This window comes from Phoxinus phoxinus, assembly GCF_949152265.1.
Source record: "Phoxinus phoxinus genome assembly, chromosome: 4".
Lineage (NCBI taxonomy): Eukaryota > Metazoa > Chordata > Actinopteri > Cypriniformes > Leuciscidae > Phoxinus > Phoxinus phoxinus.
The window spans coordinates 28,770,183-28,796,334 of NC_136879.1; the positions used below are offsets into that span (position 1 = coordinate 28,770,183).

A 26,152-nucleotide genomic window follows, 5' to 3' on the forward strand; every position below is an offset into this window, starting at 1 on the left:
GCTCTGCTGGTTTACATTAGGTGATAAGTCAAACCCAGTTCAAACCAGTATAGAGGTTCTGATACATAATTACACATGGTGATAGTGTTTGAATAATGGATTTGAGTCGTTTCTAGGAGTGAAAATATTCCATGCTAAGAATAACAATGTTTTTCTGAATACACAGGTGGCCAGATAGAGTTCTTGAGCAAATTACTCAACTTTGAGTTTTGTGAGGGGAAAACAAATGTTCCCAACGGTTTTAGATTTAGGGGATTTGGGAAAGAGAGTGTAGAGAGTGCAGTCTGATCCTATCATTAAAGACTCAAATGCTGAGAGGGGAGGAGTCTATTTCTTTCATGAGGTGCAGAGTCTGATCCTATCATTAAAGACTCAAATTCCGGCGGGGCGGGGTTTGATTGCATCTCATTACAGAGTCCAACGCTGAGAGGGCGGAGTCAGACCTTGATCTCAAACCAGAGTAAACAGTTGAAAGGGTGGAGCCTGATCTTGAGCTCATGAAAGAATGAACTGTTCAAAGAGGAAGAGTCTGAATATTATCTCCATATTGTAACTTTGCAGTACAAATAAATTTGACCTTAAGCACCTTAGCTCACCTAAAGCAGAAATAAAACAAAATAGGAGCTGATTTCTACTTAACTCCACTTGCAAGTAACAGTAACTTTGTGAATATGCATTTCCATATGGATGCCAAAGTGAATTCACCTTCTCCTGGACGTCCTGTTTCTCCTTCATGGCCTCCTCCAGCTGGGCCTGCAGGTCACTGATCTGGGCCAGGTTCTGTGTGGACTGTACAAGGACACACCACACAGGGGTCAGTGTCTTCTACACACACCATAGGATACATAATCTGAACCTACAATTCCTTTATTTTCATCTACTTGAATTGATCTAAACATAATTTTTATGCTATATACATGATCTGTAAGCATGCACATTTTCTGTTTGAATTAAATATTCATATGATTGTATACTGCAAAATTCACCACAACTTATCTATTTAATTGTTTAAAAAGGTGGACATCCAGTATTTCAAATAATCTGCAAAATAGTGTATTATCCCTCATTTAATTGGTGCATATGGTCCTATTTACCATTTAGAAAAACCAGCAAGCAATGCACTGTGGAAGGGGGAAATATGCATGATGGCATGTTATTTTGGTGATATATCTTACAGCACATTGCAAACCATTTAGCTGCTGACAGACAAGCAATCTTATGGTCTGTTAATGACGTCTCACAAAAAATGGCAGCAATAAATAGCATGTTAACAGAAGCATGAGTGAAATGGAGCCTCAAATGAAATCTGAATGCCTCAAGTATGAATGTGACTGCATTTTAAAACCTAATACACCCATAAATGAACCATAGAGTTGAAGTAAACCCGAGGGAACTGGCTGTTCCATTGGAGAGGATCTCTTTACTTAGAATCTGTGGAGACACATCACTCATCTCTATATAGCTGCCATTGCAGCATGCTGTGTTTAAAACACTCTTAATGACAATCAACCCACACACTCAAATAAATGACAATCGCCCCAGCGACACTTTCCCACTGGCACGAACGACCAATCAAAGGCACAAATACAGAGTGGTCCATCTGCACACTCTAAATGACGCTGTAGAGTTGATTTGCATGATGGAAGCATGTTGCTGAGAAACAGCAATGAATCATACTGGAAAATGTCAGATATGTTGGAATGATGTGGCATGCAATATGCTCAGTGTCAAAAAATAAATCATTGAAAAGGACAACGCAACTGTGAACAAAAATGCTTTTTAGGCTTGTTTCACGCTGCTCCTGCTATGCAATAGCACTGCGATTGCTGTGAATGCTCTAACCTGTTAAATATATTCAACACAATAAGTACGCACTGCTTTTATTTTGCAGTGTGAAATAATCCCTAAACTCCCTAAATATATATATATACACACTGCACGGCCAAAAAAACAAAAAAACAAAAAACACTGTTTGGATTTAAATAGGCAAATGCTAAAGAGTCTATGATTGGATCATTATTGCAGTGATTATTATGTTTGTAGCATGTTATATGTTTGGCAACAGTTCTTCTAACCCTAATTGATGGAGTGTGTAGCTTATCATTTCTTAAACAACCATGCAGGGATGACAAAGTCAAGATTTATCTGGCTCAAAGTGTGGAAGAATGGTTAGGAGGGAGCATGAAGAGTCATTTTCACACATGAATTGAGACCTTAAATCCTGGAATATATATACATATATATATGCAATAAATATTTAAAACACTTTTCATATACCATAAGCTCGATAATAATAATACTGTTATTTAAAATATATATTCTTAAAATACTATTGTGTAATTTTTCATTAAATAACATTCATATTGAACTTCCTTGATACAAATGACAATAACATTTAAATGTGCATGTACATACACATCTACTCCGTGTGATGATGAGAGAAAAGCTCTGTACAGCTCTCTGACAGACAGAGAGAGAGTGCTAGAGAGAGTTACCTGGGCAACGGCGGCTTTGTGTTTCTTCATGAGTTCATTCATATCCTCCTGGTCCTCCTCCATGCGAGACTGCAGGTCATTCTTCTCCCTCTGCAAACGACTCAGCTGTTCCTCAAGCTGCACGGATAACAAACAATAGAATAAGACAAAAATAAATATGATTGCCAATTCAAATGAAAAAGAAAAAAAGTCTGAGAAGTAAAAAAAATAAAATGCTAGACATGTTGGCAAGTTCACAACCCATTTTACTTTCATAATACAGGGACTAATTGGGTCATGCACAATAAGACCAAGGAAATACACACAAATTAACACTATTTTTGAGTTAATTTGTGTGTATTAACTCTATCATTTAGGTTAATAGACTCTTTTCACAGACTGTGATTACTTGTTTCCACAGTTATCAATATGGTAAAAATAGTTAAGTTTTTCATATCTTTAATGAAATATATATATTTTTAAAAAATTATACACATTTATAACGCTATTCTTTGTTTTTGATTTTCTTTGGCATTTATGATGAATTTAAAAACAAAACAAATTAACGTTGCTGCAAGGGTGTTTCTAATACAATGGCTGAGGAAGTAACGGCGAATTTGACATCTTTCTCTCTTCTGACTGCTGTAATCAATATCTCAATATTTCTGCCCTTTTTTTTGGAAGTCGTCAAAACGCTATCATAGATTTTTTTCTTTTGCTATTGGAGCAAATGGAAGTACAAAATTCTTTTTTGCTGTTGTCTCCGGTTCACCGCTATAAAAGTTTACTTCTGCTTTCTGACCCCGAAAAAGTAAAAAGGTAAGTCCATTTTAGCTATTTTTATTGATACAGTCAGACAGACTCAAACCTGTGGCCCCAGCATGAGCACCACATCTAAACATGTCAGGAACATGTGAGGCTAACCACTCCGACTTCAGCGCTCAGTTTTAGTTTGAAACTGAAAGCCAGTCTCCTGATTCCTTAAAGAGGTCTTTTCCTGTCACCTTGTCACTAAACAGTAGCTGCTTGCATTGTATAAATCCCTGAGAACACAGCACCGTCTCCCAATTAGAGACGAACACTTCACTGCCTGCTCTGTCAAACAGTATCAGAGGTCTAATTCTATTCAATAATAATTACCTCAACAATACAGGCAGCTAATCTCCGAGGAGTATCTTTCAAATGTTTTAGTAAAAGCAAAAAATGTAGACATCACACATTACTAATGAACTAGTGAGCAGGAAAGCAGAAAATTAAATGATTTAGTAAAAAACATCCTCATGTAGGCAGCTTGCGTTTTCTTTCACGCACTCTTTCACAAACCAATGCAAATAAATTATTATATTATATTAATTAATACATTAATTAATGTTATGTTCTACAATTTGCACTTGTTTCCATGACATGCATCAAAAACAATAAATTTTTTGCCTCTCTGACCCACCACCGGTTTCTACATATAACTGACTTATTTTATGATTGGTTATACTGTATCTCTGAATCTGAAAATTACTTTAGCTGTATGCGCACTACCATTTTTACCATTTTTTTTCAGCGAGGACACATTCAATTGACCAAAAGTGACAGTTAATTCATTTATAATGTTTATATTATAAGTTATAATATTATAATATAATATACAGTATAATATTACTGCTTTTACTGTATTTTTTATCAAATAAATGCAGCCTCGGTGAGCATAAGAAACCTTTCAAAAAAAAAAAAAAAAAATCGGAACGGTATTGTAAATTGTGGTCATATGATAATATGCATGTGCTTATGACATTAATATTACGATGATTTCTCAATAACCCATTTTTAAAATTTTCATAAATTATATATGTATGGATGGACTGGCTTTTGCAGAAGTATGTTTACAAATTAATGAACGTCCTGTTTTCCACTGTACGTTAACACAAGACACTGATAAAAGACATTTCCTTTTTTCAGTACAGATCCATTCCACACCTTTAAATGCTGTCTGGCAAGTGTATTGTATCAAACCTATGTGTCACCTTCAAATCCTCTAGTGGAAATCCATGATCTCCCAGGGGGAAGGGTGGGGGTGTCAGACAGACCTGAAGCTAATCAGACAGTGATCATGACCAGACCATTTATCACGCTGTTGCTAATCAATGACAATATTCAGGAGAGAGACAGTTTCAGAAAAAGCCACAAAAACACCCGACTGCACCGAAACAATGCTTCAGCATGGCTACGGCTTTATAGAAAATTAAAATGTTCACTGCACCCTTCTGTCAGAGTGTCTCTTGCTCCAGAGAGCTGAGCAAATATGACAGGCGGCGATGACAAAAAAAGAAAACAATATGGAGACAGCGTCAGGGGAACAGCATCTGCAGAATTTGGCTGCATTCGTCTCTCCTGATATCGCTTCATAATACGCTACAGTGAGGACACAATTACACAATTTTCTCCACGCTTAAATAATACTGAATCAATGTCAGAATTATTAAAGTGTAATGTATTTCACGGCGATACATCCTGTTCGAATTAGAGTCGGGATCGGAAACGTGCCATTATGGGCGGAAATCATTTCCCCCTGGTAAATAATTGAAACGACATCCTGGCTGCCACCTATGGTTGATGAAGACAGGTGGTGTCTGTGTCTATGCATGCCTCTGACTCGTGATTTTATTTGTTTACTTCTTTTACATCAGAGTTATTCTTTTACCGAACACAGACAGACTTACCGCCTGCTTGGATTTGGATATGTCGTCCATTTGTACGTGGAGGTCCTCGATCTCTACTTCCATTGACTTTCGGGCCTTGACCGCAGCAGCGCATGTGAACTCTGATTCCTCGAGCTGTAAAGAGCCCACATGCAAAACACACATAAATGAAACGTATGTTTACTACTGGACTTCATGTATGATGTGTTATCCACCGAGCCCAAAGGAGCTGAGAAACAGACCTGGTTCTTGAGCTGAGCGATCTCTCTCTTGCTGGGAGCGTTGTTCTTCAGGTGATCCAGCATGATCTGGGCATCAGCCAGCAAGGCCTTCGTGCGCTTCAGGTCCTTCCTCAGACGCTTCTCAGTCTCCACATCTCTGTGGCTCACCTGAAAACACCAAAGACAGTTTATATTATCTTTACATGTTGTTCACACTGAAAGCTTAGGAATGATGGTTTTGGTTGAGTTTAGCAACTGCTACTTTGAGGAAATACATTTTATTTTCATGACAGAATATAACCTTCACCAAAATCATATTTTTGTTCATATTGGAAACGTAATCTTTTATTTTTCATATAGGTACTGCAACCTTTTTTTTTTTTTTTTTGTGATTTTTTAAATCTTTAAACTTAAAAAAGACAAACCAAAGATATTTTCTATCATCATTTGCTGCTTGCATCTGTTACTCTGTTGCAATTGGTATTAGAGGAAGGGACATGTTCATTACAGTAGACATTTGATTTGATTTGAAATTAAACATTTCTTATTGTTATTAATGTTGAAAACAGTTGTGCTGAATTTTGTGGAAACAAAACCGTAATACAGTTCTGCATAGGATTATTTCTATTCAAATGAATAGAACATTCAAAAACTACAAAACCATAAAATTTGGGGTCTTTAACAACATTTTGACAAAAGGGTCTGTCTAATATCTGTCTAATATATAACAATAAAACAAAAAAGTACAGAACAATCTGCATTACATACTGCATGTGATATGCAATATTGTACACATTTAGTCTTTTTTTAATTATAAAAAAAAAGAAAAAAAAGATTATTAATAAAAAAACAATATATATATAATAAAAAAAGAAAAAGGCATTTCATACCGCATATATTAAATCATAATATTTCAAACCTTGACTAGTTCTATAGCAAGTTCCATGAGTGCAGTACCTGCTCCTGGGCGCTCATCAGCTTGGCTTCCATGTCTCTCCTCTCCCGTAAGACCTTCTGCTTGTCTTCATACTCCTCCTCCAGCTGCACCTCCATTTGCTTGAGCTGTTCGCACAAACAAAACACCGCAACAGAACATCATGGAAGGCATTTGTGAAGTAGGTTTACCCTAAAGAGTCAATCCAATTATATACTGTCATTCCAGACATTTAAAAACACATTCCCTAAATGTGTCTTTAGATGCTTCTGAGCACCTTCAAGTGTCAATCAAGGGACTCGGTCGTGAGAAAAAAGGGTAATTATAGGATGCACTGTACTGGCAGCTTGATTGGTTAAGTGGAGAGGAGGGAAAGGTGAAATATACGTGAGGAAAATAAGAGAGGCCCATGAATTATACATCAAAACAAAACTCAATGAGTTCAGCTTATCTGCACCTCCGCGGCAAAGACACTCTACAAATGGGAAGTCGCTATCTGCAACAAGAGCTGCGCGCTGAACAACGCTGAATGAAAATTCTTATTCAACACATGGCCGAATATGTCTTGTTTATTTATGTTGTACAAGAAGCAAAGCGAGCTCTGCATAAGAACTGAACGTCGGCAATTAAAATGTTATAAATTGAACACACTTGAACTTCTGAAACCAATTGTAAAGTATTCAGAGCGTGTTGTTAGTGGTGTTAGCTGGTGACTTGTACTTAAAGTGAAAAGTTGACAATGTGTATGGGAGCTACAGAGGCCATGCTTTTTTTTATGTCTTGGTTCATCATAATTGTCATAAAAACTTAATTTTCTTGTGATTTTGACATCATAAATAGATTTTTCTGAGATATCAACATCATTTTGTAGTGATCTAAACATAACAAAAATTGTTTTGTCAAGATTCTGACTCAAAAGTTCCTTTACATTTATGATATTACAATAAAATCATTTAATATTTTTTGTTAATATAGTAATGCATTATTGTATGGTGTACAGTGTATATTATTTTCCTATAGACTAATATTTACTGTACTATAAGATTAATATTAATGTATGCATATATTACCTAACACTAATATTAATTAGAATATTACTATTATTATTATTATGAATAACAATATTTCGTAAATATTAATTCAAGAGCTAATATCCTCACTGTGCATTTATTGTGGAGCTGTTTGTAAGTAAAATAAAATCATTAACAACAGTAGTAATAATTTACAAGCAGCTTCACAAAATAATTGCACATTAAGGATATTAGCTAATTAGTATTATTCAGCATTTACATAATAACATGAAGGAAGGTACCATACCTTCTTGCTGCAGGACTGTCTGATCTCCTCCACCTCGTCATCTTTGCTCTCAATCTCTTTTGAATGCGTCTGTCTCAGTCTCTCCATCTCCATCTCCAGACGGAGCTTGGCCTGCAGGTCACAACATCAACATCTCATTGAATACAAACAAAGTTGAACATACCACATGTGCATACAGATGCATATGCAAAATAACTCTGCCGCACAGGCCAATAAAACTCTTCTTAATTATTATTATAATGTATGCAAACTGTAAGTATTGACAGTTTCTTCATAACGACGCATCAGCTGAATCTACATAAATTAGCATATTACGCATGACAGGTGGAAATTGTGTGCATGGAGAATATGCATCATTCCAAGACATAATACATTAAACATCAGTCAGCTCAAACCAAAGTATATATCCTTATTCTCATGAAGTGATTACCTGCTCCAGCATCTGAATGGTTCCAGCCTGCTCGTCGAGTTCTTCTTCTTGATCTTTGACCTTTGCCTCAAGGTCACGAAGCTGCTTTCTAACCTTGGCCAATGACGCCTCGTCCTTTGAATCCTGCGAGTTCTGATCTTGAAGCTCCACCTCCAACTGCTCCAGCTTCAGATTGACAGCACATATCTCCAGATCCTTATCCTGAGAGAGCAGAGAGAAAAACTCATTTAGAACAACATAGTCTGGACTCGGCACACACAGACACATGTACGTCACAGCCAGGAAAAGTCTGTGAGTGAGAGACAACAAAGGAGGATGATATGAGAGAGGTTGCTGACCTCCAGTTGTTGTCTAAGGCTGAACACTTCCCCGGTCAGCATGTCTTTCTCTCTGCTCAGCTTCTCCCGCTGACTCTTTTCTCTCTGCACCTCCTCCTGAGCCTGAGTCTGCTCCGAGTCAAACCTGCAGACATTACATGGTCAACGAGCTTAATTTCAGGAAAGAGGAAACAAAGGTACAAAGTCATTTTCCAGAGGCTGTGCACTCTCTGTTCCTACAGTATGGGGTGGAACCAGCTGCAATCTTCTACCAAATCTGCTGAGAGTCGACTATTATAACTGATTCCACAAGCACTGAACTAGGCTACAACCATAATGGCACTTCCTATGATACGAAATATATACAATAACTTAATAAAAATGTATTCAGCTCCAAATTTTTTTTAAACCAATTTAGCTTATACTTCATGTGTACAGTACATGTGCAAATACTGTTGGCTCTTATGATAAAGTGCTTGATTGTTTGTGATGGTCCTCACATTCACAAAAATGTAAATGTAAAAAACTACAAAGTTTTTACTGTGATCAGATGAAAAAAATTATGATATTTGCCAATGCCACTTTGACATTATTGCACCAGCCAATTATGTGACAAAAGTAAAAGTGCGTTTTCACCCAAAACATTATTTAGTCACCCTTATGTTGTTCCAAACTGGTATGACATTCTTTTTTTTTGTGGAAGACAAAAGAAGATATTCATTTGCAGCATGTTGGTAACCAAACTGTTTTGGTTATACAATTAACTTCCATTGCCATTTCTCAAAATATTTTATATTTCACCCCCGAAGAAAGACAATTATATGGTTTAAGAATGAGGGCGGGTATAAATGATGACAGAATTTTTCGTTTTGAATGAACTATCACTTTCCCCAGCCAAGCAGACAGTTACAAATTCTTCAGAAAACAATGTCAATTGATCATTTGTTTTAAGATGATAATTTATCAAAGATATAAATACCCCCCTGCATACTCTGAAGAGAAATATTTTTTCTTTCTTTTTTTAAGGAAAACAAGACACACTGCCAAGGCTGGCAAAACCTTATAAAATAACAATGTTTTAGCAGTGAATATGGAGGGGATTTTTTCTAATTTCAACTTTAATAAAAGTGAATTAATCTGCAAATAAATTATCTGCATATCGTGATTACATCTGATTTTATTATATTGGTGTTACTTTAGTCAAATTATGTACAATGCAATAACAAAAGGCAATCTCTTATTTCTAATCACACTAATCCCTATAAACAAAGTACAAGTCTAATGATAAAATAAAATAAAACATTTAAAAAAACATACCTGCTTTTCCTAAAATAGCCAAGCATAGCAGAGTGTTGAGAAACTAAAACTCCTTTAAGCCTTACAGTATTGTGTGTGACGTGTGTGTCAGGAGGGGCATTAGGGGAAAACATTCTGATTGGGTTAACTTTTAAGTGGGCAACAATGTGTGAGGAGGAGGGGGGGAGTCGTGATGCTTTGGGGCAAATCAGTTAATACTTTTCCTCTTTTTATAGTTTTCTCTTTCGTTCTCCACCCCCTTCTCTCAGAGGCCCTGTTATGATCCCATAAATGAGTCTTATGCAACTCTTCGTGTTAATCCTAGCCCCATAGAGAATTGAAGGACCGCTCTCCTTGCCTTCCCCCTATCCCTCCCTCTGGCTAAATCTGCCGTTACCCTGAGCCCCAGGCCGATCATTACATTTAGAGTGGTGGACTTTCACACATGCCGTCCGCACTGACAGGCACGGCCTCCGACTGTTTACTCAAGAGTCTAAAAGGCTTAGCCACAGCACCTTCGCACATTAACCACCGCCGCTCCGCTTAGGGCCTGCTGCTAAGAGTAATGATAGTCATGATAGTCATGCATGTTTCATTCTGAGGCACTCTTGGGCTACTCTTCAGGCTTGTTCACACCAAGAACTAACAAACTACAAAATGTTACTACTAATTATAATTCTATGAGAATAGGGAAGACCAAACTATAACAATAACGACACAGAGGAGCAATACCGCTGATATCTTTTCAGAATTATATATATTTTTAGCTGATAAATGATTAAAACATTGACAGCCAATCAGAACTCCACCCAGCGTTAAAGAACTTGAGCATTTAAAGCAGTGGAAAACATAACTTAAGCACATACTTTTAAAATAAACTGAACTTTATTGTCTGTTGGTGTGGGAGCTAAAATATTTATTGTTTTAGTTATCTTTATAGTTATCGATCTTGGTGTGTGTAGGTATCGACCGTGTCCAAATCAGGCAAGGAGCATCACATATCTATTGTCAATTAATTCTACCATCCTCTAGAATATGGTGAAGCAATGAAATCACAACCTATCAGAACATTTTTGATGTTTAACATACTACAGTTGGGTAATAAAAAAATATTTTCCAATTAATCGTGACTTTAATTTAATATGAATTCTTTAAATCCAAGCTTAATTTTAGTGGCTGAGTAAAAAATATTTTGAATATTTTTGAACAAAATAATTGTGATAATAAATTTAACCGTTATGCAGCAGGACTAAAATAAGCTTTTGATTGACTAAACCTGGACTTTTTAGTTTATTTAACACTACTACACATCCTATCGTGACTGAAAGCTCCATAAAGAGGCATAATTATCCAATATCTGGTCTGACTCACTTGCGCTGTTTCTTCTCCAGGTCGTGGTTGCGGCTCTGCTGGCCCTCCAGGTGCAGTTTGGTGTCCTGCAGCTCGGCTGTCAGTCTCTGGCATTTCTTCTTCAGCTGCTGAGCCACACGCTGCACCTCTTCATTGTCCGCCTGCAGGTCTGTCAGCTAAACACACAGATTCTCAGTGAGTCTGTACAGGTGGATCTGTCCATACAGTGTGCGTCTTGTCTAGATGTGTGAGCTTCAGCTAATACCTTCATGTTTGAGACAGTACATGCTGTTGTGTTGGGCCACACTGACAATACGAGTGAAGTCTGAGTCTTTATGATGTGTGTGTTACTGTAGTTTGGTAGAATAAAGTCAGCAGCAGGAAGCACTTTAATTCAAATTCTGTACAATACCAATAAGCTGATAATTATGTTCAAGTTATGGCTGATTACTGATAAATTGGTGAAATTAAAATAATATACTACTTTATCTAAATAACATTTAAATAAAACATCAGAACTAAAATCAATTGTTTTAAATGTTGTAAGTGAATTTAGGCATCTAAACATTATAATGTGAAGCTATTCGTCTTGAGATTTGCTAAAGACTAATGTCAAAATAGAGGAAATGAGCATATGCAATTAAATATAAAATAACGGCCAATAAAATGTCTAAAATAATATTGGCCGGCGGTAAAAGACATGGAACTGATATTGTGCATCCCTAGTTGTCAGACTTGAAGGCAATGGCAAAGTGACCTGAACTGTTAGCATTTAAGTGCAAAAAATGTTTGTGTGTTTGTAAGATGCCCTAACCTTTCTCTCCAGCTGCCTCTTGTTTTGCTGCTCCACCTCTAGTTTGTCATCAAACTCTTGCTGGAGTCTCTTCTTGGTGAACTCAATCTCTCTGATGGCCCTCTCATATTTCAGCCTCCATTCTCCTCCTGAACACAAGAGTTAGTGATGATTAAGGCCGCGCAGTTCATTGTGAGACGGCCTTGTGTGATTACTAACCCGCATATTGCTGCGATTTAATTCAATAAATATGTCAGTGCTTCAAAGCGAAGTGGCGGCACTCTGTTTTGTCTACTGCACATAGTCCAAGCACTCCATCTCAACAGGTTCAGTGCACTTGAAGTTAGCGGTGCAATTTTAAATGTCAGATGTTTATCATAACGCTGTTAAAATCACATTATTTGGCATCATAATTGCAATCTGATTTTGAAGGTGAAACACTATGGGCCAGATTAGTCTGTGGTGGTCATTCCCTGAAGAGAGCCGAGCTTTAAGCTCTGGATCACTGCCAAGGAAATTTCACGACAATCCTTTTGATTGTGGCTCACACAGAAACCCTCTCTGTGAATTTAAAAGATAAACTGATAAACTGGAAACAAGCAAATACACACAAGTTAATAAATCAAAGCAGATCAATGAACCGCTCGGAAACATAGATATGAGAGGTGGCTTTAGATATGCAGAGTGAAGCTGTCCATGCCACATTACCATTACAGAACGTACTGTAATTGCTGGAAAGTGGAATAAATCAAATGTTCATGCCTTAGCATCAAGTCTCATAGATCAGCCGTGTGACACAGAGGTGAGGACAAGCCCTCACCAGTCTGACGTGCATTAAAATGAGTTCTGTTCATGACAGCAGTGATTCTAAGAATAGGATTATAAGTATTATCACGCTCAGGCTTTCACAGAGAACACGTTGCTCAAAAATCCGTAATTATTTATCTTTTTCAATAAATTCATAGTGAAGAAAAGTGCTTAAAATATTGATCATCAACCTCAGATGATCAAAGTAAACTGAAAACAAAACGGAGCCAAACAGTTTAATTTTCTATTAATTTTCTATGACATTTGCCATTTTTGTGCATTTATCAAGCTCAGGTTCAACCAATCAACAGTCAACACTACAATATTTGTAAAAAGTAATGAAATGAATTACTCTTTACATCATGATTAAGAAAGGATCCAACTGATTTTACCTATTGTGGGCATTGCAATTTAAAAAAAACACTTCACATTAACAAATTCACACATTAACTGGATTGCATTCAAAATGTGGGCAACAGTATTTTTTAACTAACTAAATATAAGCCTAATATAAAAGTTTAATATTTGGCAATATTCAGTTAAGATGGTAAAAACCTTCTGAGGTGAGTCGGGCCAAAAAAAGAAGATGATATTTGAGGTTTAAAAGTAGCTACTTTTCATACTAGTTTTTTTGTTAGATAATATGTTTATTTGTTTCTATACAGTATCTAAAAGTTCTCAAAGCAATGACCATGGATTTGTGTCTCTAATACTTAAAAAATAATAATAACGAGACACCAGATTTTCCCTCTACACAGAAAGTTCCAGAAACAGGAGACAGAGAGAGAGCTCATGTTTGGTGTTTTCACTGCCCCCTGGCATTTCCATATAAACAGCTTAATGAGGAGCAGCAGCTCTGATGCTACAGATTATTTTCTCATTTGTCTGGAGGTGCCACACTGAAACGCTCAGCACACCTGAAGCTCTACCCCTCACCAGAGAGTCATGGGCCATCAAACTCACGGAAATCCTCACAGATAACCCTTCAATTCTGCCAAAATGATTCAGGAAGGCTCTGATAGTTTTTGCTCAAAGCTCAGCAATCATAAGGGAATCCCCTCACTGAGATCGCATTATGCATTTTATTCCAATCTTGCTCTGTTCCAGGAAGTGATGTCACAAAACTCACCGGTGTCATCGTCATCCATTTCCCCGTTGAGCTCCGATGCACGTATGAGCCGTGCCTCCATCACTTCCATCTCCATAGACTCCATCTGCTTCTTCATAGCATCAAACTTGGCCTGAAACGCAAACACACACACACAGACACAGACACAGAGCACATCAGCTCTCTGTTCTGCAGGGAAATGTCCAGACCATCTGCTCACACAGGCAACCCTGAGCCTAAGAGACACATTAAAAACACACTGTACACACACCCGGCATACAGAGACAAATACCTGCAGTCTCTTGCTCACACACACACACTGTCTTTCACATGGATATTTAATATGAGATGACACAATTTGTATACGGCTCACGCTCTGCAGCATGGACTGCATTGTCTGTGCTTTGGTGGAAAATATCTATTTCAGGCATGAGGAGATTCCTTACAGAAAACCATCAACTCAAACTCTATCTCTGTTCAGACGTGTGTGTGTGTGTGTGTGTGTGTGTGTGTGTGTGTGTGTGTGTGTGTGTGTGTGTGTGTGTGTGTGTGTGTGTGTGTGTGTGTGTGTGTGTGTGTGTGTGTACCTGTAGATCCTTCATGTCTTTCTCTAGCCTCAGTCTCTCCGATGTCTCGGACTCCAGCAGCTGCGAGGCAGACTCGCCTGTGTTGCGCTCATCTGCAAGCTCTGATGACAGTTCTGTGATCTGAAACATACATATGATTGATGAGCAAGCATTAACTAGAGGTGGCACACGTGCTCTATGCAAACTTTAGAGTAGTGTATGAGCTCATCTCACACACATATGCAACACTTCACATATATATCATCACTCACATATTTCACACAGGGACGATAGCTTTTTGCTATTGTCTTAAGATGGTGACGGTGTGAGGTCTGGGTGTCTGTGACTGTATGGTGAAGGTGTGATATAATATTAACATACATAGTACTAACTTGTAGAAACTGTATTATGGATGCCTTAAAATGGACATATATAAATGTAGGAGTGTATTATTGATCAAAATATTGATTTGCACATTAGAGAACAATGCATGAAGCATGCATTTATTCAAAGATATATATCCTAAGATATATAATCTAAGATTCCTATAGACCTGCCTCTGTTTAATATGTTGGTTGCATTATGTAAACAACAATACTGACAAGAAAAAGCTCTTAGCTGGATAGCACCTTTAATAAGTATTGATGTATTGTATCTAATAATCATGCTCTTGAAGATGGCGCCAGTTTAATTTAGTCATTTATTCTAATTTACTTTAGATTGTTTTGCTATAGCTGAATGTTTACTCGAACACACTATTGCTTAATATTGCTGCAAGCTTTTAATGTAACTTTTTTTTACAAAAAGTAAATTTTGTTTAATTATAGTATAAAAATATTATATCATTTATATATTGTATCAATTATACATTACAAATTACATGTTATTGTTATATCAAATATATATTATATTTTTTAAGTATATATTATTGTATAAAACTATTTATTATTGCTTGAATTCATTTTGTCATTATAATATGTAACTTAAAAAAAGGGGTATGTTAATTAGCTTAACCCCATTCATTTTTGCTGTTATCTCAAATTTCTTATTGAGAATAATGAATTTTCATTGGCATCAATTACTGAAACTTCGGTATGGAACACCCTACAAGTATGTATGCAACTGTGATATGCTCAAATTACATCAGCATGATAATTTTGTGTAAACAATAGAGTTTCTTTGCATAGAATCTGAACTGAATTGAATTTAAACACTAACCTTGCTGTCCAGTCGGTCACTATTGAGTCTCAACTCGTTCCTCTCCTTCTCCACTTTCTCCAGCCTCAACTTGAGCAGCTGAATCTCCTCCTAAAGACAGACAGACAATCAGGAAACACAATAAGACAGACAGAAAGACAGGATGACAAGAAATTCAGCAGATATATAAAGGAATGACCACAGACAGTTACACATTCAGACACAATGACAGTTACTATATTTAGTGAAGTATAGAGATAGACAGGTGAGATAAATTAGAAACTGTAACGGAATGGCAGACAGGAAGAAAGCCTGCCCTGTTTGGAGCCTTGGCGTCTCTATTACCGCAAACCTCCTCCTACTTTCCAAAACTCTTCTTTCGCGAACTTGAGAGAACTGCAGAATACAGCCAATCGGTTGCAGCTGTGAAATCGGTTTGTGCAGAGGAGATAGTGACTCTGTGTTTGTTTTTTAAAAGCAGGCAGTTTGGAGGCAGTGTCAGCACCCGTCTGTCTCTCGCAGGAGCACGCCTGACTGCATGGCTACACAGCACTCAGCGGGACGCGGCCCAGCGGACGAAACGCGCATGCACGCGCGCACACACTCTGTGACATGCTAATGCACTCCCCCGCGGGAAGCAGAGTTGCTTTTGATCCAGCATGCTACAGAGGTAATGTATGCATACACACTGCCCTGCCACTCTCCGCACACACAAACACACACACAGGACTCTACAAACACTTGGATTGAGGCGAAGCCGCAGAGACAGTAACCAAAGAGACGGGTGATTTGGGTGCGACTGAGAGCTGCAGCTGAATTTGAGAGGGACCCCCACGGGGCAGAGAAACCGAGAGGGGCATTAAAAGCCACACAGATGGCCTTTGAATTCAGCTGTACTATTTTCAAAAGGCAAAATCTGTACATGACATGCCGATTTACAGCATTTAAAGTGGTTAGTGAAGATGACAGGTGCTTACGTCTTTGCCGCGGATCTGCTCCTCTGTCAGTTGAACCTCGATGAGTGGACGGACGGTGGTAAAAACCTTCCACCAAGGCCAGCCCTTCACACCCCGGTTCTTCTTGATGTTTTTCTGAATGCAGCGGATTGCCAAGTCCTGGATCTGAAAAACAAGGACATTGTGTTTATGGCTGTGTGTGTGCTTCCTGCTGGTGTGCTAGTGAGAAATTGTCAGGTCTTTAGGTCTTGTGCATGTGAAGTACAGTAGCTCAAACCAATCAGAGCCCAGATGAACAAAAGCAGGCCTGTGTTTGGAGGCCCAGGGCCCCACAGTCAAAGAGCTTCCCTTGGGGGAACCAGCTCTGAATGGACCTTTTCAACTCCGGGATGTCCAGTGCGGTCCGCAATAAGCCTGAGGGTGGGACTCTAAACTTCAGGGGTTCTTAATGTTTACATTCTTAATGTTTGCAGAGGTATAATCAATCTAAAGACCCAACAAAAATTTGGTAACACTTTCCAAGGTCGCATTATTAAATGCATTAACTAACAGTGTGCAATCCATTTGTTACAGTATTTATTAATCTTTGTAAACGTCAGTTATTAAAAATAGTTCATGAATAGCTCTTAGTTCATGCTAGCTCAGGTCCATTAAAACATATTTACAGATACAACTTTTAACTTTAATAATGTATACCTTATTCACATCAGCGCCATCTCTTCAGTGGGTTGTACTGTTATTGAATGTGTTTTTGGATTGTTCTGCTAATATTCTGCTAAAAATATCTTGTCAAGAAGTTTCAGTGGACAAAAAAACTCCAGACAACATGAGCTGTGGAAAATTATAAGTAATCAGGGATCTTTATACAGCGGATGCCATTAAAAATACAGTAAGTCTATCCCTCAAAGCCTCGCTTTTATATCTGTCATGGCGCTGCTCTGAATAAGGTCCATTAGTAAATGTTGAAATCAACATTAAATGAGATCAATAAATGTTAGTTCACATTAACTAATGTAATTATCTAATTTAAACTTATTTGAAAGTGTTACCAGAAATATTTAATAGATTTAATAGTATTTTTTTAAATTAACATGTACATTTTTTATTTTATTATCTAATAAGATAATAAATTAATATTTATAAGGTACTGGTATTTAAAATGTAATATTTAGCAAAAAATAATTTAATATTTAAAGGGGTCATGACATGGGTTTTTTTATTTTATTATTATGTTCCCTTAGGTGCAAATATAGTATTACTATAGTTTTTTTTACAAAAAACTTTTAAAATGTAGTGATTTATGACCTTTTCCCACCCTGTTTCTCATACTCTGATTCAAACAGTCTGTTTTGGGGGTGTTTCCCCTTTAAGAGTTCAGTGTTAACGCCCACTGTTATGATTGGCTAACGTCAGTGCCTATGCATCAATTATTAACGCCCCAAGCCAGAACCTGTGCGGATTCAGCGTATTTAAAAAGTAGTTTAAAGTTTTAAACACATTACTTACAGTTTGCGTCGTCGTTGTTGAGCCCAGAATAGTCGGCAAGGACTTATCTTTGAGCAACAGTTTTCTGGCAAAGCCAGCATCATTTTGGGATTTGTTCTCAAAACAGTCATCCTTCAAATGTATAGAACAAACGCTTAAACTAACACTGCCGTGACTGAGACGTCCGCAAAAAATAAAGTGCATCCATTTTCCCCGACGACTGGATCTTTCACAGCGTATTCAAAGATGTTGTTTGTCCACAGCCAGGGACAGCACATCTGCGGCATCGTAATTTCCCTGTACACAGACCCACTCGCGCTGTCCGTCGACTGAACACTTGTCGCGGGCGCGACAACGATACGAAATGAGCGTAGTTGTCTTGCGCTTAAAGCGTAGTTGTCTTGGGCTGGAGGCGGTCATATGCAAACGCTGGTACGTCACTTCGTACCGTGACGTCACTTCTTACCGTGAATCCAGAACGAGCTGTATTTAGAGCTTGATTAAATAAATGATTCGTTTATAATGGGGAGGACGTCTTAAGCTATGAAACTTGCAGGACGTTTTAATGGTACAAATACCTCTTATATACTAAAAGATCAAGGCAAATTTGGTTTCTCATGTCATGACCCCTTTAAATAAAAGTATAAATACATTTTACATTTAAACAATATTTTATTTTATTTATTAATGTTTCCTTTTTTAATTACACTGAGTAGGCTTTATCAATTTCACTGTATGCTTAAATGATGCATTGACATGTAACTTGCAGTAAAAGTGAGTCATTATAATACAATAGGCTTTTCAGCAAAGGCTTTCAAACCGGAAACATTTTAATCCTTTTGAATGATTCAATAAAAGAATCGACTCGACTTATTTTCAAATTGAGAGCTTATATTTTTCATATTTCTGACATGGCATGAACGTAGAGTCACCTCACACATCTCAGAGTGCAACCCACTCATTTCCACTCTAGACTCACAGTTTGAATAAACGCTGCTATGTTTCATCAAGCGGACGTTAACACTGCTTACATACTCACCCTTAGCAAAAACACCCATTAATGGTGTTGATCACAGGAAGAACAAACACATTTTCTTCAATGAGGCTGTCAGAAGGCTATACAGAGGAGTGATTTTGGACTGTGTAGAAATGCAGCTAGAAGCAAGAGCCCCAAGCTCCTTTGAGTAATTCAATTAAACTTCAATACTACTTGGCAGCTGATTTAAACCCTGCGTAAGATTTACACGCTGCAGGAACAGGGACGATTCAAATAATAGAGGATTATCCGGAAACCCAATTAGACAGGCCCAATTCAGCACATTAACGGGGCCGAGTCTTTTGCGCGTTGCATTCGGACTATGTCTAATTTGTCACGGCGAGAAAGCTTCGGCACAGAACAGAGGCGGCGCGTGGCCGACATATGCACCGCAGCTCATTTGCCACGCTTTGACCGCAACAAATGCCACAAACAGCCATCTAAACAGCTTGCAAGAGACGGCGAAATCATGAAGAGCTTCCTAATTAAAATGGCAGTCTGGAAGAAATGGTGCCTGTGAGCCCTGAGGCCTGGCAGGAGGAACTAAGCGTTTCGTATATAAGGATGCGACACCAACAAAGTCGGCCACAACCCCTCCAACAGGTGTCCGGTGTGAATTTGAATACGGATCAGCAGGTGGCATTCATCCGCATGTATGAACACAAGGACATTTGAGCACACTCACACGTGACTGCGAGGGCACCTGTTCACACTTGGAATGAAACTTGTGTCTTTAGGCAATGAGTTAATTAGACACACAATTGGCATTCGTGAAATTCCCAGCTCCATCTAGTGTTGTTTTCGCTGAAAGTCAAAGAAAATTCAGAAGGAGCAGGCCAGCGTGCTTCAAAGGAGCCCACGTGGAGTTCTCTGTTAAGGCGACAAACAGAAAGATGGATAGAAAAAAGACAGAAATCTGCAGAGACTAAGGGCTTAGAACACACTCTTAGATGAGTCTAAAACTGGAACAGACTTCAAGGTCCTGAGATCCCTCAATTATCGATCTGAGAGAGAAACAAGCAAATCGATTTTGCATTGTGGCAACTGTGGTTTGCAAAAGGAAGTCTGGTCCCACATGTCTGTCTCTCAGGGATCTGTCGTAACGATTCGACTCGACACTTCTTGTCTTGACATTGTTAAATACATCCTACAACACAAATGACTTCAGCACACACTAAGGAATTTCCACTTCCACTTTCCACTTATTTTTTAGATCTATAAGAGGATATGATACTGAGATTCTGTTAAAGACTGTTTTCTTCACTAGGTCAAGGGCCAATGTCTCGCATAACCAGACATTTATTATCAGAGGAATGGTTCCATTTGTAAATCATTTCACCCAGGAACCACACAACAGAAGGGAATTGTCTAAATGACAATTAGATCAAATTAACACAAAATTAATGGAGTTAAAAATTACATTAAAATATATTAAAATAAATTAAATAATATGTATTGTATATACATTACCATTCAAAAGTTGGAAAGATTTGTTTATGTTTTAAAAAAAGTATCTTATGCTCGACAAGGCTGCATTTATTTTGTATTGTGAAATATTATTACTAAAATAACCACTTTATATTTTAAAATATACTTATTCCTATAATGTCAAAGCTGAACTTTCAGCAGCTATTTTCAGAAATAATTTTATTATGCTGCATTGATACTTGTGCTGCTTATTTTTTGAGGATTCTTTGATAGAAAGTTCAAAAGAACAACACTTATTTGAAATATAATTTTTTCCAATTTAAATGTCTTAAACTGTCACTTTTGACAATTTAATGCACCCTTGCTGAATAGAAGCATTTCTTCAAAACAAAAATCTTACTAAACCACACATTTTGAATGGTAGCACATTAAAATATACCAATAACTTAAAAATTACAAATTTACAATAATTTTCAAAACTAAATTAAATGTACCAATAATTTCACAAACAACTTCAAAAACATATCAGAATCTGAAATTCTACTTGTAGGCATTTACATTTGGTAACAGCCACAAACAATTCCCTTTAATATCTTCAAATATCTTGAAATCTGATGTCTTTAACCTGACAACCTTTGACAAACTGTGGGTACTGTAAGTGCATGGGCATTTAAGGTAACGGCCCATGAGGGGACTTTCTACAGCACCAGTCCAGTACAAATCCCTAAACTGATTTCTCAGTCTAGCGTGAAGCATAGGTTTCTGACAGGCTTGACAAAAGATTTCTTTCTAAGAAAATAAATTCCTCTGGGGACAGGTCGCTGTGAATCAGAGGCATCCAGACAAGGCTCTTTGTGAGGACAATAATTGTACAGAAAGTGGAAAATAACAGTGAACCCTTCAACAAATGGCAAGCCGCAGTCCTTACTCAAGAACTTCGTCAAAGAAATCAAACAAAACCAGAAGTGCACAAGACTTCTTTCATGGCGACAGCTATAAAGCGGCTCACCTACAAATCAGTGTTACCAAAGACGCCTTACAAGAAGCCCTAAACAACAAAAGCAAAAGAACGCTACACAGGATCTAAAGAAAGAAAACAACCCCTACTAACATCTATGATACCAACTACAGCCCACAAGAGCAAAAAAAAAAAAACTCAAACACCTTTTACTTACAGAAAATACAGAAAAACCTCCAGTTAACAGTCTTGACTCCTGTCAGGAGCTCTGAGGTAAACTGGAAACAGTCTCACCAAGAAAAGCCTTCTCTGTTTGTGTGCAATACTGAAAGAGGAAGTGGATGTTGATGAAGTTGTATTGCCAAGACAGCTGACCACCGAGGGCCAACAGCAGCGTGAGGAGATGCATCGAGCCCACCCTCCTCCCATGACATGAATTTTACTGAGACAGGGGCCCAGTCTTCTTAGGAGAGAGAGACAGAGTCACAGGCAACTGTAGGACCAGCCCTCACATCCTGAGCCAATCCCACTGAGGGGAGCATGAGTGTGAAAGTGAAAGAGCAAGAAAGGGGCACAAAGGATCAGAGATTGAAAGGAAGACCGAACAAAATAAAAGACACCGGGGTAGAATAGAAGGGCTTAAATTCAAAAAGAGGCCGAGTGAGTGGCAAAGCAAAAATGAATGGACAGAGAGGGGACAGGCGAGAGTGGCGGGCACGCAGTGGCGGGAAAATCGATAGGCCTGTGATGGAGGGCAGTGGGGCAGGTGGCTTCTTCCCCGGAGATGTGCTGATTGAATGTTATCTGTCAGAGGAGGCCACAGCCAGAGGGATTTTCTCAAGACAGCAATGACATTCTGATGGACTCTGAGACAAACCTCATGACAAATTAACTCAAGTATGGAGAGCTCTGATTAAGAAAGGGGCCAATGCTCAAAAACACAAAACATTTCCATTTCGGTGGGACAAAAGGTGACTTACAAGGTCTTAAATGCTCCAGGGGTATGCAAGTTTTTTTATGAGGTATGGAGGACTCACCTTCCTCTTCTTGAAGGCCTGTCGGGCCAGGTAGCCTCTGCACGCAGCCTGAAACAGGGTAATGTTGCGTCTGGTCTGGATATCTCTGTGCTCCTCCAGCTTAGGCAAAACACCTGCTCTGAAGAACACCTGCAAACAGACCACTGCTATGAGACAAATGAAAATACAACAAACTTTCGAATGTAGAGGAATTCATAACATTTGGTTAAATGACAGACTGTTAATAATAATAGTAATAATAAAGTATATTCAAAATTGAATAAAATGATTATTTGCATGTATATGATTAGTTTATCTTCTCTGTACTTTTTTTTATATTTATTTTTTTAAGTATATTTTATATTTAAACATTTTTATATATATATGTATATATAAATGTATAAATATACATACATGTATATAAATTGTCTAGACGATACATATTTATGTAAAATTCATAGCCATAGATTTTCCAATCTGGAGTCACCCTGTCAAAAGTGTGAGGAGTTCCTTTAAACTGCTTCCCATGCTCTGTTTACTGCTAATTTTCCGCTCTGTGGTGGGGGTGTCAAACCGAGTTGGATTAACACTTCAGAATCCTATTCCATTAGGCCATTTAATCAGAGAAATTTGAGGGAAGTGGACCTTTCCAGACGTGCATTCATCAAACTCTGTAGACATGGTCTAATTGCATTAGCATTCTATTAGTTTTAAAGATGGATTAATCTAGATGAACAAAATCCTGATTAAAAAGGCACCGGATTCATGGTGTACCTGAGCCTGTGCTGGAAAGAAGGCTGCTTAGGGAAATTGGTTTGATATATATAGTGGCGTACAGTGGTGTTCTGAAATGAGGAGCTTTTATCAAATGTGATTTAAATGTGATATAGACCTATGGGTCATTGGCACAAAAAAGTATTTTTTTTAATTATTTTTAAAAGTGATGTAATGCATATTTTTGAGTCATGAACAATGCATTTAAACAGGTTTCAGTAGTTAAATAACACTCCAACATGTTTAAATTAATTTTTGACTTTTTCTGCAAGGCAGTCCAACCAAATAGTTGTATGTATATACTGTAGTTGTACCACCTGACATGAAAAGTACCAACCTACCCCTACTTGAAATTAGCTGTTTTTTACCAGTGTTTGAGAGATATCGACAAACCTTGTCACTCTGCCACAAGGATCAGTTGGGGTTCTCTGGATGATGCATTATGTTTACTGTTATTGTCTTGTCAAGTAAAGGATAATGTACATCCAGCTGGTTGTTATCTCAGAATAAACCTGACAGGGTGATCAGGACCCCGACGTGAAGCATTGGGGTCTTGCATCAGCCTGAAAGGGTTTATTCTGAGATCACAACTGGCTGGATGTACATTATCCCGCTTATTACACGGCTTCTTGCCACACAAGCAAATAATTAGACACGAAATATTGATCCGAGTCTAAACATTTTATTAGGTCTTTAAACGCAAATCTTCTGTGGAGAGAGCAGTTGCTAGCGCGGCAAGTTCAAACTAGACAGACATTTAAGGGATATGGTACAGTCATTCCACTTATTACACAGCATTTCTCAAAATAATTATTGGGATAAGAGATACTGATTTGAGATGAAACTGTTTTAAAATCGTACCTGTTTGTTCCCTTATAATCCAACAGTGTACAAAACAATAGTCGCAAAATGGCAGCCGCATGGTTTGTATAAAAGAAGAGAGAGTCCACGTCACGATACTGGTACTTCAGTTACCTGGATGAGCCTGTGTTATCTGTTTTCAGCGGTTGTTATCAGTGAATAACATACCGCTGAATGTGGCGATTAACCAATCAGAATCAAGTATTCCACATGGCCAATGATGCCATAGTATTTAGTTTTACATTTTTTATTATTAAAATAAAATTTTAAGTAGTTTCTTAGTCTGATAATTTCTTCAGACAGTTGCACCACCTGACATGTTGGGGTATTATATACCATATTATATACGGTATATGTACCGGTATTATTTAAACTTGCTAAAAAAAGAATTCAAACTAAATAAGTTGTATAGAATAAAGTGATATTTGTCATAAATTTATCAAATTATTTTAAAGGGAAAAAAAAGGGAACAAACTTGGGACACAAAAATCTGCAAATCATGTCATTGACCCATATATATTATATATATATATATATATATATATATAAACGTATATATATATAACATATATTACATATTTTTATTACTATCTCTCTATCACTAGATAGAGAGAGCGAGAGAGAGAAAAGGGAGGATAAGAGTCCACTGCTGCAATTACTACTCATCTGAGGGAATGGCAACAAATGCCTCTTGATTGAGCCTTTATCTGGAGCTGCTCTGCGGTATAATCTTCCTTTTCACATCAAAGGCAGCCAGAGCCTTTCAGTGATGTAGAGCCTCAGTTATTGTTATTATAGGAGGCAATCTCTCAGAGCTCCAAGCATCAGATCATAGGGGAGAATGGAGTGTTATGAAATGATTTCATATTCATGTAAAGTTTGACAGCTTTCAGACCCCATGGCATTCGCAGCCAACCCAACGGTACCACAAATAAAAATAAAGGACAATATGTTTACCCGAAACGCTTCCTACAATCCTTTACAACCTCGCAAATTAGAACATCAGGGCTGAGGTACCTGCTGGCCAGCCAACACACACACACACACACACACTTATCTGCTTTCAGGCAGGTGTAATATCAGAGTGGGACCTCTCCACCTCAGGAGAGTAGCAAAGGAAAATTGAGTTTCATTTCTCAATGTCAGTGAAGATGTGCTGGAAAAAAGGCCTGATATCACCCGAACGAGAACTTCATTCATGGTCCTCTCGAGTCACATGTAAGATTAGGTGGAGATGCTAAAAGACTCACAAGTACATTATCCACAGCATCACAGACACAGAGCATGTGTGAAACACTATTTTAACGAATTACATCATCCTAAGAGACTCCGTTGGATGTGTTCATTTGAAGAACATGAAGATATTGTGTTAGTAGAAATGTCTGTTGCGTGCAGCTTCTTATTAGCCACGTTACCCCTTGACATTCACCCAGCAGGCCTGTGATTCGCCAGGCTTTTCCACACAAGAGCACCAAAGGTCAGCATGACAGAAAGGTCTTTTCATGGGGGTCAAATGGCAGTGCTTTCCATGGAGACCAAGAGAATAAAATTCCTCACGAAGACATGGGGAAACAAATGGCACTGGAGGAGTGCAAAGAGAGGACCTTGTGTCTAAGTCTGTGGGGGAGTCTGTGATTTAGACGGATGTATTGTACTAGGGTGGCAACTGAACAATGACTGTGTTCAATAAGCAGCGATGGGAGTTCATGATTGGTTAGGATCTTGTTCACATCTACACTGGCTTCAAAAAGTATTTGGACACACAAGACACACTTGAAAATGTCTGAATGTCACTGCATTAGATACAAAACATCTGTAAACAAAAAGTGACATCTGTAAACAAATAAAAGCAGAGGTTTTCTCCAAACTATATTTATTATTATTTTGCTTGTTTTTCTTTACTTTTTTAGGTTTATAAAAAAAAAAAAAACTACAACTGTAAACCAGAATCAGTGATGATGTGAATCTCTATACTCAAGTAGAATTCTAAAATTATGGCTGTCAAGTAATCAGTTGTGTATTTCCTGGACACATTTTTCTCTATTCCCATTTATGTAATCAGCTATTTATCAGAATGTGATTATTTTGGCTCTCTCTCAAGGCTGCTGTTCTTTGTCTGAAAGCACAATATCTTGCTG

At 37.8% G+C, this 26,152-nt stretch overlaps 1 protein-coding gene across 13 annotated transcripts in view; it reads right to left on the reverse strand.

Moving 5' to 3' along the window:
- The window catches only part of myo18ab (myosin XVIIIA b), a 98,977-nt gene that overhangs the window by 13,793 nt on the left and 59,032 nt on the right, over positions 1 to 26,152 (reverse strand). For all 13 annotated transcript variants that reach the window (XM_079610378.1, XM_079610371.1, XM_079610368.1 and 10 more), the window contains 15 exons: positions 22,401 to 22,529; positions 16,478 to 16,621; positions 15,522 to 15,611; positions 14,325 to 14,444; positions 13,759 to 13,870; positions 11,844 to 11,971; positions 11,051 to 11,205; positions 8,405 to 8,528; positions 8,067 to 8,267; positions 7,637 to 7,747; positions 6,343 to 6,447; positions 5,407 to 5,553; positions 5,186 to 5,299; positions 2,496 to 2,612; positions 706 to 789 (listed from right to left, as the gene is read on the reverse strand). In XM_079610378.1, coding sequence (XP_079466504.1) covers positions 706 to 789; positions 2,496 to 2,612; positions 5,186 to 5,299; positions 5,407 to 5,553; positions 6,343 to 6,447; positions 7,637 to 7,747; positions 8,067 to 8,267; positions 8,405 to 8,528; positions 11,051 to 11,205; positions 11,844 to 11,971; positions 13,759 to 13,870; positions 14,325 to 14,444; positions 15,522 to 15,611; positions 16,478 to 16,621; positions 22,401 to 22,529 — 1,881 coding nt within the window. The remainder of the gene's footprint in view (positions 1 to 705; positions 790 to 2,495; positions 2,613 to 5,185; positions 5,300 to 5,406; positions 5,554 to 6,342; positions 6,448 to 7,636; positions 7,748 to 8,066; positions 8,268 to 8,404; positions 8,529 to 11,050; positions 11,206 to 11,843; positions 11,972 to 13,758; positions 13,871 to 14,324; positions 14,445 to 15,521; positions 15,612 to 16,477; positions 16,622 to 22,400; positions 22,530 to 26,152) is intronic.